This window comes from Spinacia oleracea, chromosome 2 (assembly GCF_020520425.1).
Source record: "Spinacia oleracea cultivar Varoflay chromosome 2, BTI_SOV_V1, whole genome shotgun sequence".
Taxonomy (NCBI): Eukaryota; Viridiplantae; Streptophyta; class Magnoliopsida; order Caryophyllales; family Amaranthaceae; genus Spinacia; species Spinacia oleracea.
In genome coordinates this window covers 37,897,797-37,912,068 of record NC_079488.1, presented here as the reverse complement: position 1 = coordinate 37,912,068, position 14,272 = coordinate 37,897,797, and the positions used below count along the sequence as shown (strand labels likewise).

The following is a 14,272-nucleotide window of genomic DNA, read 5'->3' as shown; positions in this document are numbered from 1 at the left end:
CAGCGAGGTGTTACTTATTGGTCCTAAAGGGGCAAGGTACACAAATAATTGTGAGCACATGTTAGTTTTGGTGAAACTCAATGATATAAGTAAGGAGTCCTTTTATGTCGTGGCAAAATCGATAGGTTTACCTAATAAGTTCTTAGACGTACCTATCAACCAAGAATAGTTTCTAGACTATTAGCAAAAGGCTTTTGCTTACCTAAGATGTTTTAGGATTAAGTCGACAAACTGTGCTTAGTTCTTCAATGATTTTAGGATCTTGGAATCATTTTATTCACACCTGCCGGAACACATAATTCGAATAAAATGCTAATGACTTGAATAAATTGCATGAATGCTTTTATTTTCAAGTTATATTCATGATAAATGTTTAGACTTTGCATGCTTCAATGTATGTTTTAATTATTGTTTATAATTAAATATCTTGCACTGCAATAAATCCTTTTAGAAAGGTAACAGTAAATTTCCTCGATTGGTAGTGAATCCAAGAACGATTCACGGAAATGAGAGAAAGTGAGCAATTTAAAATGTACGTTTCTTATAGCGACTTTTATGGTTGTTTTCGAACATCAAAGTCGAATGGCAAACCAATTGGTGCTTGTGAATTCAAAATACACTGTAGTTTTGAAATCATGAAGCACTAATGGAAAAAACGCCTATTGTAGCCCCCTTGTTGAGGGGGGCATACATAAGTGAGCCTCAATAACCACCCAGTCAACGCGGGTCAAATATTTTACTAACAGATTGGGGCGGGCTTTTGTGGGGTTCGCTTCTATAGATACTGTTGAAGGGGGCTTTTGATTGCCCGCCTCAATAGACACTAGTCTAAAGGGGCGGGCTTATGTTTGTTCGCTTCAACAGGTCTTCACAATCTACTGCGTTTTAATTCTATCTCCTCCTCATTTCATCTGTTTCATTTCTCTCTCTTCTCTTCGCTCTCCTCTCTCCTCTCTCTCCTGGTTCAAAACTCCTCAAACCCGCTATTTCGTCAACAAATCGGGCTACCTCTCCTCACAGTCGTTGGCTTCCATGGAAGCTTTTCCTCCGCCTTCCATGGAAGAGTTACAAAGCTAGGGTATCTCCGCGACCTCTCTCCCTCGACTCTTCAAACTCGTCGATTTGTCTCCCTCCTCAAGCTAGGGTATATCGATTCGACCGTCATCTACTTAGCATTCTCGAGGAAGACGGCGTCGTTCTCCAAATGAGGTAACTCTTTCATCTCTCTCCATCTCTCCTGCATTCTTCAATTCTTTTAGGTTTTTGATTTTTCATATTATTTTTTATTAACTTTTTTGATTTATAATTTAGGTTTTTGATTATTTTTGTTGATTTTAACGATTTTTTATTTTCTAACGGGAGGTGCGGCTCGGGTTTCGGTAGGTCGTGGGTGGTCGGATGAGGCGACGCAAGCAAGGTGATGGCTTGCTGGTGGCTCTGATCTTGCGGTGGTAAATAGATCTTCTTCTTCTTCTTGGAATTACTCTCATCAGTTCCAATTAATGATTTACAATTGTGGTGAATTTAGGTTTTTTATTTTAGGTTTTTTGTCTCAAATTAGTTGCGGTGGTGGTGGTTTGTAATCTGAATTCGTTAATGAGTTTCTAACATACATTTCCTTTGATTTCTAATTGGAAGAGAGTCAGGCAACTAAACAGGGGATCAAGCCCGTACTATTTAGAACTTTTATGCTTTATCTTAGTGCTAGTTAGTATGTTGTTGGAGAAACTTGTTGTAAGACCATCAGATGGTTGCAGCAATGTCTACATCTGGACAACTTCAATGAATATGTCAGGGCAATCTGAATTTGTAAAACCGATATTTATTACATTCTTATTTTGATGTAAATTTGCGCAGACTATGAAATTATGCAATATGTGCTAAAAGTTGTTCTTTTACTAGTAAATTTGCAGCACTAGATGAGTGTATGGCAGTTATCCCTTTTATTTTTACTTTTGTTGTTCCTGCCTGCTAATGTTTTCTACCTGATGGTCTTGTGTTCATCTTGTTTTTTTTCCTTTTGTCTTGCTATGTACCTTACAGTTGCCCAGATGTCTTTGTCTCATGTTTTCTGTACTCAGCTCTAGTTTTGCATTGTTATGATTGACATAGAGTAATTATATCACAGTTTGTTGTGTGAACTCCGTTAAGGTTAGTTTCAACAATAGCTTCCCTCGTTCTATTTTTCCTAAGATGCTTGCTTGTTGAATTTTTTTTAACATTTTCAGACACAAGTCCTGATTTCCAGTTCCCACCTTTTTATACATGAGTTTTGCACTTGGCTTGGGAGCTATTTGAATCAAAAGCACATAGCAACCGAAGTGTAGGATCTTTAAGACAAATGATTTTATTTTGCAGCTATATATCCAAGTCCTGCAGCATCTAAAGCTGAGTTATATGTAGTCATGACCAGTATGGTTTATTTCAGGATCACAACCATGCTCAATGTGGAATTACAGAGATATTCTACTAATTATTTAATTTCAGAAAATAGGTTGATGCATTTTTTTGCTTGTATATACATATACTGCTTTCCAATTTCCATCATATGTCTTGTATTCCTGGCTGTCATCTCATGGCTTTCTGAATTAATGTTCTTTTATAATGTTATGTCTGCAAACAAATGGAATGACGACAGTGTAGTAAACTGAAGGATTTGAAGACTGCATTTCTGACAGATGACGCAACAACAATTTGTTTAGAGGTGATTCATCTTCTTGAAATCGAATTCTTTGATTGAACTTATGTAATTTTGGGGAGGTTTTAGTTAATAATGATTTAGCGAACACGATTTTATATATTTGATTGTTTTGGTTAGATTCTGGAGAAAGGAGATCTTCAAGTTGCAGGGAAAGAAAGGGAGGCTCAATTGTCACTTCAGTTTCGTGATATTGCCACCATTGTCATGGAAAACACCATTAATCCTGACACGAAACGCCCTTACTCGATAACTATGATCGAACGTTTGATGCATGACATCCATTTTGCTGTTGATCCTTATAACAGTTCCAAAAAGCAGGTTTAGCACTGTTTTATCTACTGTATTGCTATGCATAATTCTTCTGATTTGTCTTATTTTGGGACATTTGATTAGCTGTATCTTTGATTGTTGCACTTTGTAAATTACAGTATAAAGTTGAGATAAATTATGGTTTTATTGTGTAGTTTAGTTCATAAGTTAATTCTATGCATCGTGAATTACAGGCACTAGATGTTATTCACCGGCTTGTAAAGAAATTTCCCATCAAAAGATCTCCAATGAGACTTCGACTTACTGTTGGTGAGAAGAATTTTTCCACTATATTGGAGAAGCTAGGCACTTGGAATGGTGAGATTGTGACTATGGATGAATCTGGAACTCAATTTTCAGTTGTAAGTTCGCAGATATCTGTGGCTGCTTCTCACTTTCTGTTATGATATGAATTCTTTTTACTTATATTTTTTTACTTTTAAGTACTTGATTATCGTACTTTAACAATTAATAAAGCGTATTCAATGCCTTTTTATGAAGTTGCATAAAAGTATGTCTTTGGTGATATGCAAGGTGATGTTTGGGTTGTTTGATACCTTGTTTTCATTAGGCAAGTGCTTTTTATGTATTATACAACAGTCCTGTGACTCTTTGAGTCTTGGCAATGTTTCTTCAACAGGTCCTATATACAACGGGTGTAGTTTTACAACGAAGATTGGTACCCTAAATTTCATTCATGTCTTTTAACCCGTTTGTGAAGTTGACTTTTATTGGATTTGGGGTGACTTTTATGTGATTTTGGTTAACTAAGTCCACTGCATACAGATACACTGGCCTATGGTTTTTGTACGGAAAATTTTGCATCTTCTTACATTGTTATTTTATCTTTCACATTGCCACAGTAGTCTAGGGACTTTGCATGTATATGTCTGCTTCTCCATGATTTATTATGCTTCGCATGGAATTTGGATTTTATCCTTGTCGGACACCTCTTTCCAAAGCTGATACTTTCCTGGCGCAGATAAAACGAAAGTAAAGAGTTTCTAGGATAAAAGACGAGTAAAGAGCTAGAACTTGTCATCTATTCAAGGGTAGATAGCCCAATCACAATGTGAAAGCATGCCCTTGAGGTTATAGGCAGTTTCCTGCAAAACCTTGCTAGTTGCTGGTGGCCGATTTAGAACTCTCGAACATAGGTCTTGGTGACAATGACATTTTGTTTACTTCCCTCTTTCTGAACATGACGTCTCCTGCCAAATCCTACAAGTTTAACGGAGTAGGGAGGATGGCCAACGGCTCTTTTGAAAGCCATGCTTTCAAGGCTTTTAGTAGTTTGAGCCTGTAACTATCCTTCTAGTCCTCGGTGGCTCGTTGATATAAAAAAAATCTAGGTTTCTGGAGACGTAGACATCTTTCTACTTCTTTCTTTTGGAATAACAAACTCTCAATGTACACATTACTTTGCAGTAGAACATATGAACACTGAGACAAACAAGGAGAGAGATGCTAGGTGTAGGATGTGAATAAATTTGGGGCTCTCAAAAATAGAAAATACTCTTTTATTGAGTTCTTCCTCTACAGCCTCCCACACACATGCTCTCCCTCTCTCCAGTATGTTACTAGTTTTCTCTGTTACTTTCTTTTGCTTCAGAATAAGTTGAGCTTCATTTTTTTTTTATCTTTTGATTTTCAGGATGACCAGAAGATGGCAGCAAGGTTGGCTAACACAATGTGCAATTCACTTAAAGGAAGACCTGCCCTGGTATAGTCATACTTCTTTTTATTGCATGATTGCAAATTCTAATTTGTGGGTGGCTATTTTAAAGGTTTTGTTTGGTGCAGGGTCGTATTTTCCAAGGAAAGGAGCCACCTCAATTTGTTGCTATATTTAGCCTATGGTTGTGCTAAAGGTACTTGCAGGGATCGAGTCGATTGGAATTAGAAAGTCAACACGGCCTTAATTAAGGTTTGTAATGCATGATCTAAAGGGAGCTAAGTGGCCGGATTAGAGAAATTTGTTAGACTAGCTCTCTAGCCTTTTGTCTTTATTTGTTAATATTAGTGTTAATTTGTTAGACTAGCTAGCTAGGTGTTTAAAAATTGTAAACGTACGTACTATACGCTTTTCTCTATAGGGTTAATATAAATGAAGTTAATTTCATGATTTATTAATAAAAATAAGCAGATTCATACATTTGCTATTCTGGTGTTGATTGGTGCGTGTACAGGTTTCAATGCTCAATGGTGTATATATATAGATTTGGTTATTGCCACCTATTTTATATTTTAAAAGAATTTGGAAAAAAAAAATAATGTTGTTGAAGGGGGCTTTTAATGTACGCCTCGACAACATATGAATTTATGGCGCCAATGTACAGGTATTAAAAATACAGGTCTGTTGAGGGGGGCATTTAAGAAGTGAGCCTCAACAGAGGTGTCTGTTGAGGCGGGCTTTTGTAAAGCCCCCCACAACAGGTCCTTATTTTTCGCTTTGGTTTTGGCCTGTTGAGGCGGGCTTTTGAAAGCCCCCCACAACAGACTACCTGTTGAGGCGAACAAAGCCCGCCTCAACAGCTATGTGAGCTGTTGAAGCCACGTCTGTCGAAGCGGGCCTTGTTCGCCTCAATAAGCCCAAAATGCCCCCCTCAACAGGTATTTTTTCCACTAGTGAAGCATTGAGTTTAAACGCTCAGCCTTACCAATGGTTAACAACCTAATATCTTTGTCCATTTAATTCTCGAATGAGTCTAGTCCCTAGACATTCGAATAGATCGATGCTTAGAGAACTTTAGAAGCTTCTTGTAAGATCATCTAGTTGAAACAGAATATTCAACATAAATTAAAATGGTAAAAACCTTGTTGGTGACATTGGACATGTCTAACAAAGTATAAAAGTCAACACTAAAGAAATCAATTCTTAAGACTATAAGAAAGGGTACAAGAAATAGGAAAACGAGGAACAAATGAAAGGAATTTACGATTCCGTTTCTACCTATAAGTTTATGTTTAAAGAGAAGTGACCTAGCAATCAAACTTCCTTGGTATCATATACCGCTTGAGGTTCTTACTTCGGTAATAACTCAAACAATGGAAGCTAGGATACACTAATGACCTACAAGTGGGAAATGAAGCATGGCAATGCTACATTAGTTGTAGGGTCATCTAGTTTGTTTTAAGTCCTTTCAAAGGCTGGAACTTAATGGCTATTTTGTTCCATAATCAACATACCTAAATTTCTGTTTTCAAACACAGAAAGACTCACATTCAAGAAAAACAAAAACAATGTTTGTTTGTTTATTTGAATGAAGTAGTCAATTGCAGGTTGAGTCAATATGCTTGATTAAAACAAACAACTCTTTAAAGAACTTTACTAGGTTCAAATCAACCCCTTGATTTGAGTTCCACTAATCTTTGGCATTGTTGCTTAGACCATGTCAACAAGTTAACATTCACAAGCTCTATTTTAATGGACTTTTGAAAGTTGGTTGATTTCTAGATCAACTTAAGACAAGCTAGTCTTACTTGTTGAAAGTAACAAAAGATATGAACTATTGTTAGAACGCCTAGACAATAGAGTTCAAAGCTAAAGAAAGATTTTATGACTTTATTATTTCACATGGATTTGAGTGAATATAGGTTTATTTACTCAAATGTGATATAAGTTGAATCTGTTTGGCTAGTTCAAAGATTCGAAGTATAAAATCCACTTGGCAAGAAATCATAAAGATCTAGGTTAGATCATGTTGATGATTACTTGAGACCAAATATGATCATCAATGATTGTGTGTTGTAATTTCACAATCTAGCTCCATAAGATATGGCATATCTAAGTTGAAATGATCGAAGTCGATTAGTACTTGATTCGATCAATGATGGATCATAAAGACTTTTCCTTTAATTTCTAAAACAAAATGCTCAACTACCACCAAACTAAACTAAATTCATCAAAGCTATAGAAAAGAAATTTCAGAATATCTTTTCGATAATATATATCTAGAGAGTTGCTAAACTCAGTGGGAGCTTAGTGTTTGTTATTCAACAAACTAAGGCCCAAGTATAGATATATGTTTCATTGTGATTTATTCAAATGAGACACAAGGGTATTGTTTCTACCACGAATTTTTGAGAACATAATGTTTGGTTGCTCGAAATGATGTCCTTTTGGAGATTCGTTTCCAAAATGACAAGTGGGAGAAAATAGACCTCGAAAGTCTTCGAGGCGAACAACAAACATAAACGGACATTCCGGAGGCTTTTCGAAGTGCTTCAGAAAATCCGAACTTATTCTTTAAGGACTTTAGAAGTGGCTTTAAAGAATAGACATCTCTTAGAAGACTTTACAAGTGCTTCAAGGAGAACAGAATATTCAAAGGACTTTCAAGTGGCTATTGATATTCTATTGTTTGATGTTCTATACCCTAGTAGGCATAGAGTTCAAGTCACTGAAACTATGCAATTCTTCTATTAGATAGTAAAGAAACCTACAACTTGCAGTCAAACTAAAAGAAGTGACTTGTAAGAAAGCTATGACGAAACCCAGATTCCCTAAAATGGTTAGAGGCCATATATAGACTATATGTTTAATTGGTTAAAGGCCATAAAACATACTCAATGTTTTGATGACAAAATTGAAATTTTGTTGATTTGCAAGAATAGTTTCACACCTATTGGTTGCAAGTTTGTTTTAAGGATAAAAACCATCAAACATGGAATTGTGTTCACACACAAAGCTAGATTAGTTGCTAAAGGTTACAAGCAAATTCATGGCATGGATTGTGTTGAAACCTCATGCAAAATCGTAATGCTTAAGTCTATAATTCAAGCAATGATTGCATATTGGTACATATGGCAATTGGATGACAAAACGTATTCCTCAATCAAATGTTGGAATATAATATGTACATGGTATGTCATAGAATTTGTGGATCCAAATAAATGCTTGAAAAAGAAAGCTAGCTTATAAAATCTAAGTACAGATTTAAGCAAGCAATTGGGAATTGGAACTGTATTTTAAGTGAAGCTAATAAGCATTTTAGTTTCATAAAATATACATGATTCTTATAGATATATAAGAAGTTTAGTCGGAGTACTTAAAACTTAATTGGTCCTATGTGTATTACACACATATCTCTCTATTGTGAAATAACATTCAAATGCTAATGACTTAGATTTGAAATTATTCATCAATGATGGACCATGGCGAAACTTAGTACATACTGGGTATTAAGATCTATTTACAAAGATCTTATGATATTGTTTTGGATTAAGTAATGGCATTTACTAAATCAAACACGAAAGTCTCCATTGGAGATATTCGACCCATGTGAATAAATCTAAGTAAAGGATGTTTGAACTATGTATAAGCATTTACTAAGTTAAACATCAAAGGATCTAAATAAGATTCTTAACCTATATTATATGTCAAAGAATTTAGCTGAATTTAGTATCTACTGAAACTAGATAAGCTAAAGTTACATGAATAGAATTCAATTGGGAATTATTCTGCAAAAGAATTTATCATGTATGATGTAATACGAGGATCGCCAAAAACGTATCGTATGACTTTAGGCATGACGAACATATACCAATCTCTATTGATCTAAGCGAAGATCAACTAGATTGAGATCAAGAATACTTATGGTACTTGAAAAAGGTACATAGGAATAGTTCTTGATTCAAGGAAATAAAGATATGCTAAATATTGATGCTACACGCATAAACACTGGCAAAGGATCAAGCAAGACCCTTTGGAGTTAACCATTGATAAGGACGTGCTATAGAGCATCGTGTTTTGAAAATGGCAACATGGGTTGGAGACCATGAGTTGTTGCGTGGGAAATTAAATTTCTATGTTCTAAGATATAGTTGGAGAGTCTTCCACATATCTATGAACTGCTTGGATAGGTAAATCCAAACAAAGCATCACTAGCAACCTATACAGTTGAAGTAAAAGTAATTATTGCCTAAGAAACAATAAAACAGGGTTGTTTAAAGTTCTTCACTGAACTTGGGTAGATCAACTATCTGCTGGCTTGATGGTTCTTCATTGAAAAATGCGTAGAACCACTCTTGAAGCAAGGAAAACGTCTGCTAACTTGATGGTTCTTCATTGAAAAATGAGTAAAACCACCATCGAAGTAAGAAAGACTAGATCACATAATAAACAAACTCGAAAAGATCTTATCATCATATCTCAAAGAACATTCGATGAAAAGGATGTTAAGATTGGCAAAGCATGATAACTAAACCTATGCAACAAGTAAGAAGCAACACTCACGTTGTAGCACTGGAAATCAAGCATAGCTTTGAATTCCATGAAATGTTTTAAAGATGGGTTAGAGGCCCATGGTTGTAAAACATTGGGGTTGAACATTTATCATATATGAAATGTATTTTCATATTCCATTTAATCTTGGTTTAGTATTAAATGATGAGTCCCTTCAAATTTGACGAAATATTCAAGATAGACTGTCAGGACCAGTCCTGTGACTAAGAAATGTCTATCAAGTGAACTTGAATGTCAAAGGTTGAAAATGGTCCCTAGTCGGAGTTTTCTATAAAATTGGACGAATAGAAAACGTTAGACGACTAAAATGCAAGATGACTAGTAGTTCTGTTTCTTGAACTATGTGGACATGGCAATGTCATAATAATTTTCATAGATACTTACTTTGGGAAGACTAGTATCAGACAAGACCTATGAAACTTTACTGTAAGAGATGAAAATCTGTCATAAGTAAATTTCATTAAAATTATTAGACACTAAATCCTCAATACCTGAGTGATTTGAGATTACTTGTTTGAGAACTGGTTGCTTTGACGTTGACCAACCGTCGCACCGTAAAAGGAGGCTATAAAGGCAACGCTCAGGTAATCACCTATCAAACGAAGTCTAATCTCAAGATCGCAAGATTGGGATTGTCCTCCCATAAATCGGGACGAGATGCTTAAAAGTTGTACAAGGCCACTCGGAGAGCTAGAAACTGTGAAATGCATGGCCGTGCTCGGATGAATCATAGGCTATGATTATCTGTTTATTTGATCAGTTGAACTCTAGAACCGAGAAACACCTCTGGACATAATAAGGATGACAACTCTTACCTTATGTTCAAGAGCAAGCATCAAGCGACAAAGGAATTAGGAAATGCACACTTGTCCCTAAGGACAAGTGGGAGACTGAAGGAAATAATGCCCTTGGTCCAAGTATGCATTCTATGTTAAGTCTAATAAATGCGGTTCAGTATTAATTAAACAAGTTAATAATTCAGTGAGATCAAGTGAGCTGAATGCCTAGCTAGAGGCCGCTTCAGTTCAAGTGGAATTAATGATATTAATCCACAGCTTACTCTTGACTGAACCCGTAGGGTCACACAAATAGTACGTAAACGGATCAAGTATTCGGAATCGACGGATCTTGGTTTCAGTGGGAGCTGAGATCGTCACAGGCAAGAAATGAATACTCCGGAAACGATGATATTGCCGGAAACGGAAATATGGATCGTATCGGAAATATAAATATTACGGATTTTTCATGAAATACCCCCGAATTATGGCGTAATTCACCAAATGCCCCTCGACTTTCAGAAATTCACCAAATGCCCCTCACAAATGACTTAATACCCAAAATACCCTTACTAATGACGCGCCGTTAGTCCTCCGTTAGCCTAATTTTTAAATTCACCAAATACCCCTATTTTATTACTTATTTCATATAATACCCCTATTCTGAAACTTAATTCACCAAATACACATAACTTAAAATTACCCATTTTGATGCTCAGCGGCTAGTTTTTATGTTTGAAAATTAGCCGTTGCTTATTGTTTGCTTATAAAAACCCCTTTTCTGACTATTTATTGTAGTTTTTCTATTGTTTTGTTAATTTCATATCATTTTTGTCATGAGTTTTCTTTCAAAATCATCATCCACACCCATGAATCCACATATGTAAGAGTCCCAAACAATTTCTAATATTATGGGAGGAAATTTCCATCTGAGGCTCCGATACAACACTCAGTAAGTTTCAATTATGATCCAATAAGTTCAGGCCTCATCCAGTAAAGACAATGCACTTTAGCTGAGCAAAAGGCCAAAAAACCCCATTTTCAAAGGGATCTTATGTAAGTGAAGCTGAAGTAATCAATCTAAAGCTAACACCTTAATTTTCTTATTGTCCGAATGGTAAAGAAACTAAGAAATCAAGTTCAATAACACATACATTTTTATCACAACCTCGATTTCAACTTGGATTCATGATGTGAAAATCTTGAGTTTGGAGGCAAATCTTTGTGCCAAGATTCATGTTTTTTCACTGGTTCATGAGCTTTGGAACATACCTTAGTTTCATTTTTTTTCTTGTTCCCTCAAATCCAAAAATAGACATTTGTCCATAAATCTGACCATGTCAATAGGACCTAGCTCAAAAGAAAAGTGGGAAAACCTTTATGCCTCGACTGTAAGGTTGAGAGAAAGTTAGGAGATTGAAGAAAGATGTTTGGAGGCAGTAGAGACAGGAGACAAAAGGGAGTTAACGTTAAATATGTGGCATGGAAGAAATAGAAGCCGAGGTAGCTGGAACATATGCGTTAGAATAAAATTAATAAGAGCTTTATTTTTAATCTGTTTGCATATGTTAAAGATATTTCCCATATTGAAAAAGGAATACCTTCCGATTGCGTGGTAAATATAATTAATTGGTCACATAAAGAATAAGGTACAAAAGAAGTAGCTATTTTCTTGAAGAGTTGCGACGTTTTGAGGTGTTTTTAGGAGTGTTTTCTGTTTTAGTGTTGTACCGGAGCTTCAGATTGAGTGTTGTATCAGATATTCGGATGTCAAATTTTCTCCCATGATAACAAAATTTATTTGGGACTCTTACATATGTGGACTCATTGGGTGTGGATGATGATTTTGAAAGAAAACTCATGACAAAAATGATATGAAATTAACAAAACAATAGGAAAACTACAATAAACCGTCAGAAAAAGAGTATTTATAAGCAAACAATAAGCAACGGCTAATTTTCAAACACAAAAACTAGTCGTTGAGCATGAAAATGAGTAATTTTAAGTTATTGGTATTTGGTGAATTAAGTTTCTGAATAAGGGTATTTGGTGAAATAAGTATTAAAATAGGGGTATTTGGTGAATTTGAAAATTAGGTTAACGGAGGACTAACGGCGCATTATTAGTAAGGGTATTTTGGGTTTTAAGTCATTTGTGAGGGGCATTTGGTGAATTTCTGAAAGTCGAGGGGCATTTGGTGAATTACGCTAAAATTCGGGGGTATTTCATGAAAAATCCGTAAATATTATCCAAGTCGTAGATTTTGCCGGAAACGGAAACATGGTACGTATCGGAAAATATTATCGGAAATGGAAATATTGCCAGAATCGGAAATATTGCCGGAAACGGAAATATTGTCAGAATCGGAAATATTATCGGAATCGGAAAATAATTCCGGAAACGGAAATATTAAATATTTGTTCGAAACGGAAATTAATTCCGGAATCGGAAATATTAAATATTGTTCGTATCGGAAATGAATTCCGGAATCGGGAATTTAATCGGAAGCGTATCGTACGAATTAGCATCGGACGAGGCCCGCTAGACGAAGGCCCAGCACGAAGCCAGGCCGTCGCCCAGCGAGCCAACGCACACCAGCGCACGCCAAAGCCTCGACCAGGCCCAGCGCAAGGCCAGGCCCAGCCAAGGCCTTGGGCGCGCGCGCAGAGCACAGCAGTGGGCCGAGCGCTGTGCTCCTAGCGTGGGCCGCAAGGCTTGCGCGGGTGTACGGTGCTCGTGCATTGCTTGTGCGGGAATCCTGAAGCAATCAGGATTCAAAGTGTGATTAAATCCTAAAACTATTAGATAATGATTATTTAATTAGAGTCCTAGTAGGGTTATAATTAAATAAATTAGTATCCTAATAGGATTCCAAAACCCTTTCCATAACTCTATAAATAAGTGCCTAGGGTCACATATTTTCAGAGATTATTCAAGTATTCAAAGTGAGTTTTTGAGAGAAAATTCAGACACATTTCTTGACTATAAGTGCCGAAATTCTTTATTACCTTAAGGGCGATTCTAGTTGGTCAATCTTAAGGCGGATCCGGACGTGCTGTGGACTATCTACGGAGGGACGACACTTGGAGTCCTAAAGACTTGTTCTTGTTCGGTTCGGGCACAGCTAGGGAAGGCACGCAACAAAGAGTATGCATCTAAATTATGCTATATGATTATGTGTAAATAATATGTATTCCTGGCTAAATGGTTTTTCCGCATGATTTATGAATTGTCATATGTATCATAACCTAACATGTTGTGCCATGCTATGGCTGCAAAGTTGCTGCTCGTGTACAGCAGCTATGCACTGTTGTTGCTACGGTCAGTTGTTGCACAAAGACTCTACGTCGCGGCACAAAGATGCCACGTCGCTGCACAATGCAAAGTATCGTATAGCACACAAGAAAATCGTCAAGCATGTTATTAAAAATCAAAAACATTATTATTAATTCGTTTATCGTTTTTGCAAATCGTGAAGCATATAACGAACCTTACGCAACGAGAATGCGTGCAAAAGGCATATTTAGAGCAAAAACGACTAAAATATGCGCAAGACGAGAAAATGTAACGATTAATGCAAAAATGCGATAAACGAACTAAAAACGATAAAACTAAGAGAAAATAATAATAAAATTCTAATGAAATGAACTAAAATCCTAAGCTAAGAGCGACATAAATGTCGCTCATCAAAGAGCTATACGAACGCAAGCTTTCAAACCGAAAAAGATGATTTTAGATCAAAGTTTGGGTTTGTGTTCTGCCTTAATGGCGGAGCGGTAAGATGGAGAAGTGCTAAGCAAAGAACTATTTCGGATTCTACAACTAAAGCCGAGTACATTGCTGCCTTAGAAGCAGCAAAGGAAGCTGTTTGGATTCGAAAGTTCATCGAAGAACTTGGGGTTGTCCCCTCCATTAAAGGACCAATGGCTTTGTATTGCGACAATAGCGGAGCCATTGCCCAGGAAAAGGATCCTAGGAGCCACCAGAAGTCCAAGCACGTACTGCGGAGATTTCATATACTTCGAGAAATCGTTGAAAGGAAAGAACTCGAGATTTGCAAGATTGGAACTGACGACAACGTCGCAGATCCATTGATTAAACCGTTGCCACAAGTGAAGCACAACGCACATGTAGCAACCATGGGAATCAAGCATTTTGGAGAATGGCTTTGATTGTCTAAGTTTTGCTTTAGAACATCTGTTAGATCTGTCTTTAAAACAATTGGTTTAACCATTTCAT

The 14,272-nt window shown here is 36.4% G+C and overlaps 1 protein-coding gene across 1 annotated transcript; it reads left to right on the top strand.

Moving 5' to 3' along the window:
• Window positions 1-2,542: 2,542 nt before the first annotated feature.
• LOC110798458 (uncharacterized) lies at window positions 2,543-5,097 on the top strand. The gene is made up of 5 exons (XM_056836714.1): window positions 2,543-2,704; window positions 2,819-3,019; window positions 3,205-3,372; window positions 4,665-4,733; window positions 4,814-5,097. The coding sequence occupies exons 2-5, from the start codon at window positions 2,906-2,908 to the stop codon at window positions 4,877-4,879; spliced, it is 417 nt and encodes a 138-aa protein (XP_056692692.1). The 5' UTR covers window positions 2,543-2,704; window positions 2,819-2,905; the 3' UTR covers window positions 4,880-5,097.
• The last annotated feature ends 9,175 nt before the right edge of the window (window positions 5,098-14,272 follow it).

Coding starts and splice junctions, on each gene's coding strand:
- LOC110798458 (XM_056836714.1), top strand. CDS start 2,906: ATGGAAAACACCATTAATCCTGACACGAAACGCCCTTACTCGATAACT. Junction 3,020..3,204: donor ATAACAGTTCCAAAAAGCAG/GTTTAGCACTGT, acceptor CGTGAATTACAG/GCACTAGATGTTATTCACCG. Junction 4,734..4,813: donor TTAAAGGAAGACCTGCCCTG/GTATAGTCATAC, acceptor TGTTTGGTGCAG/GGTCGTATTTTCCAAGGAAA.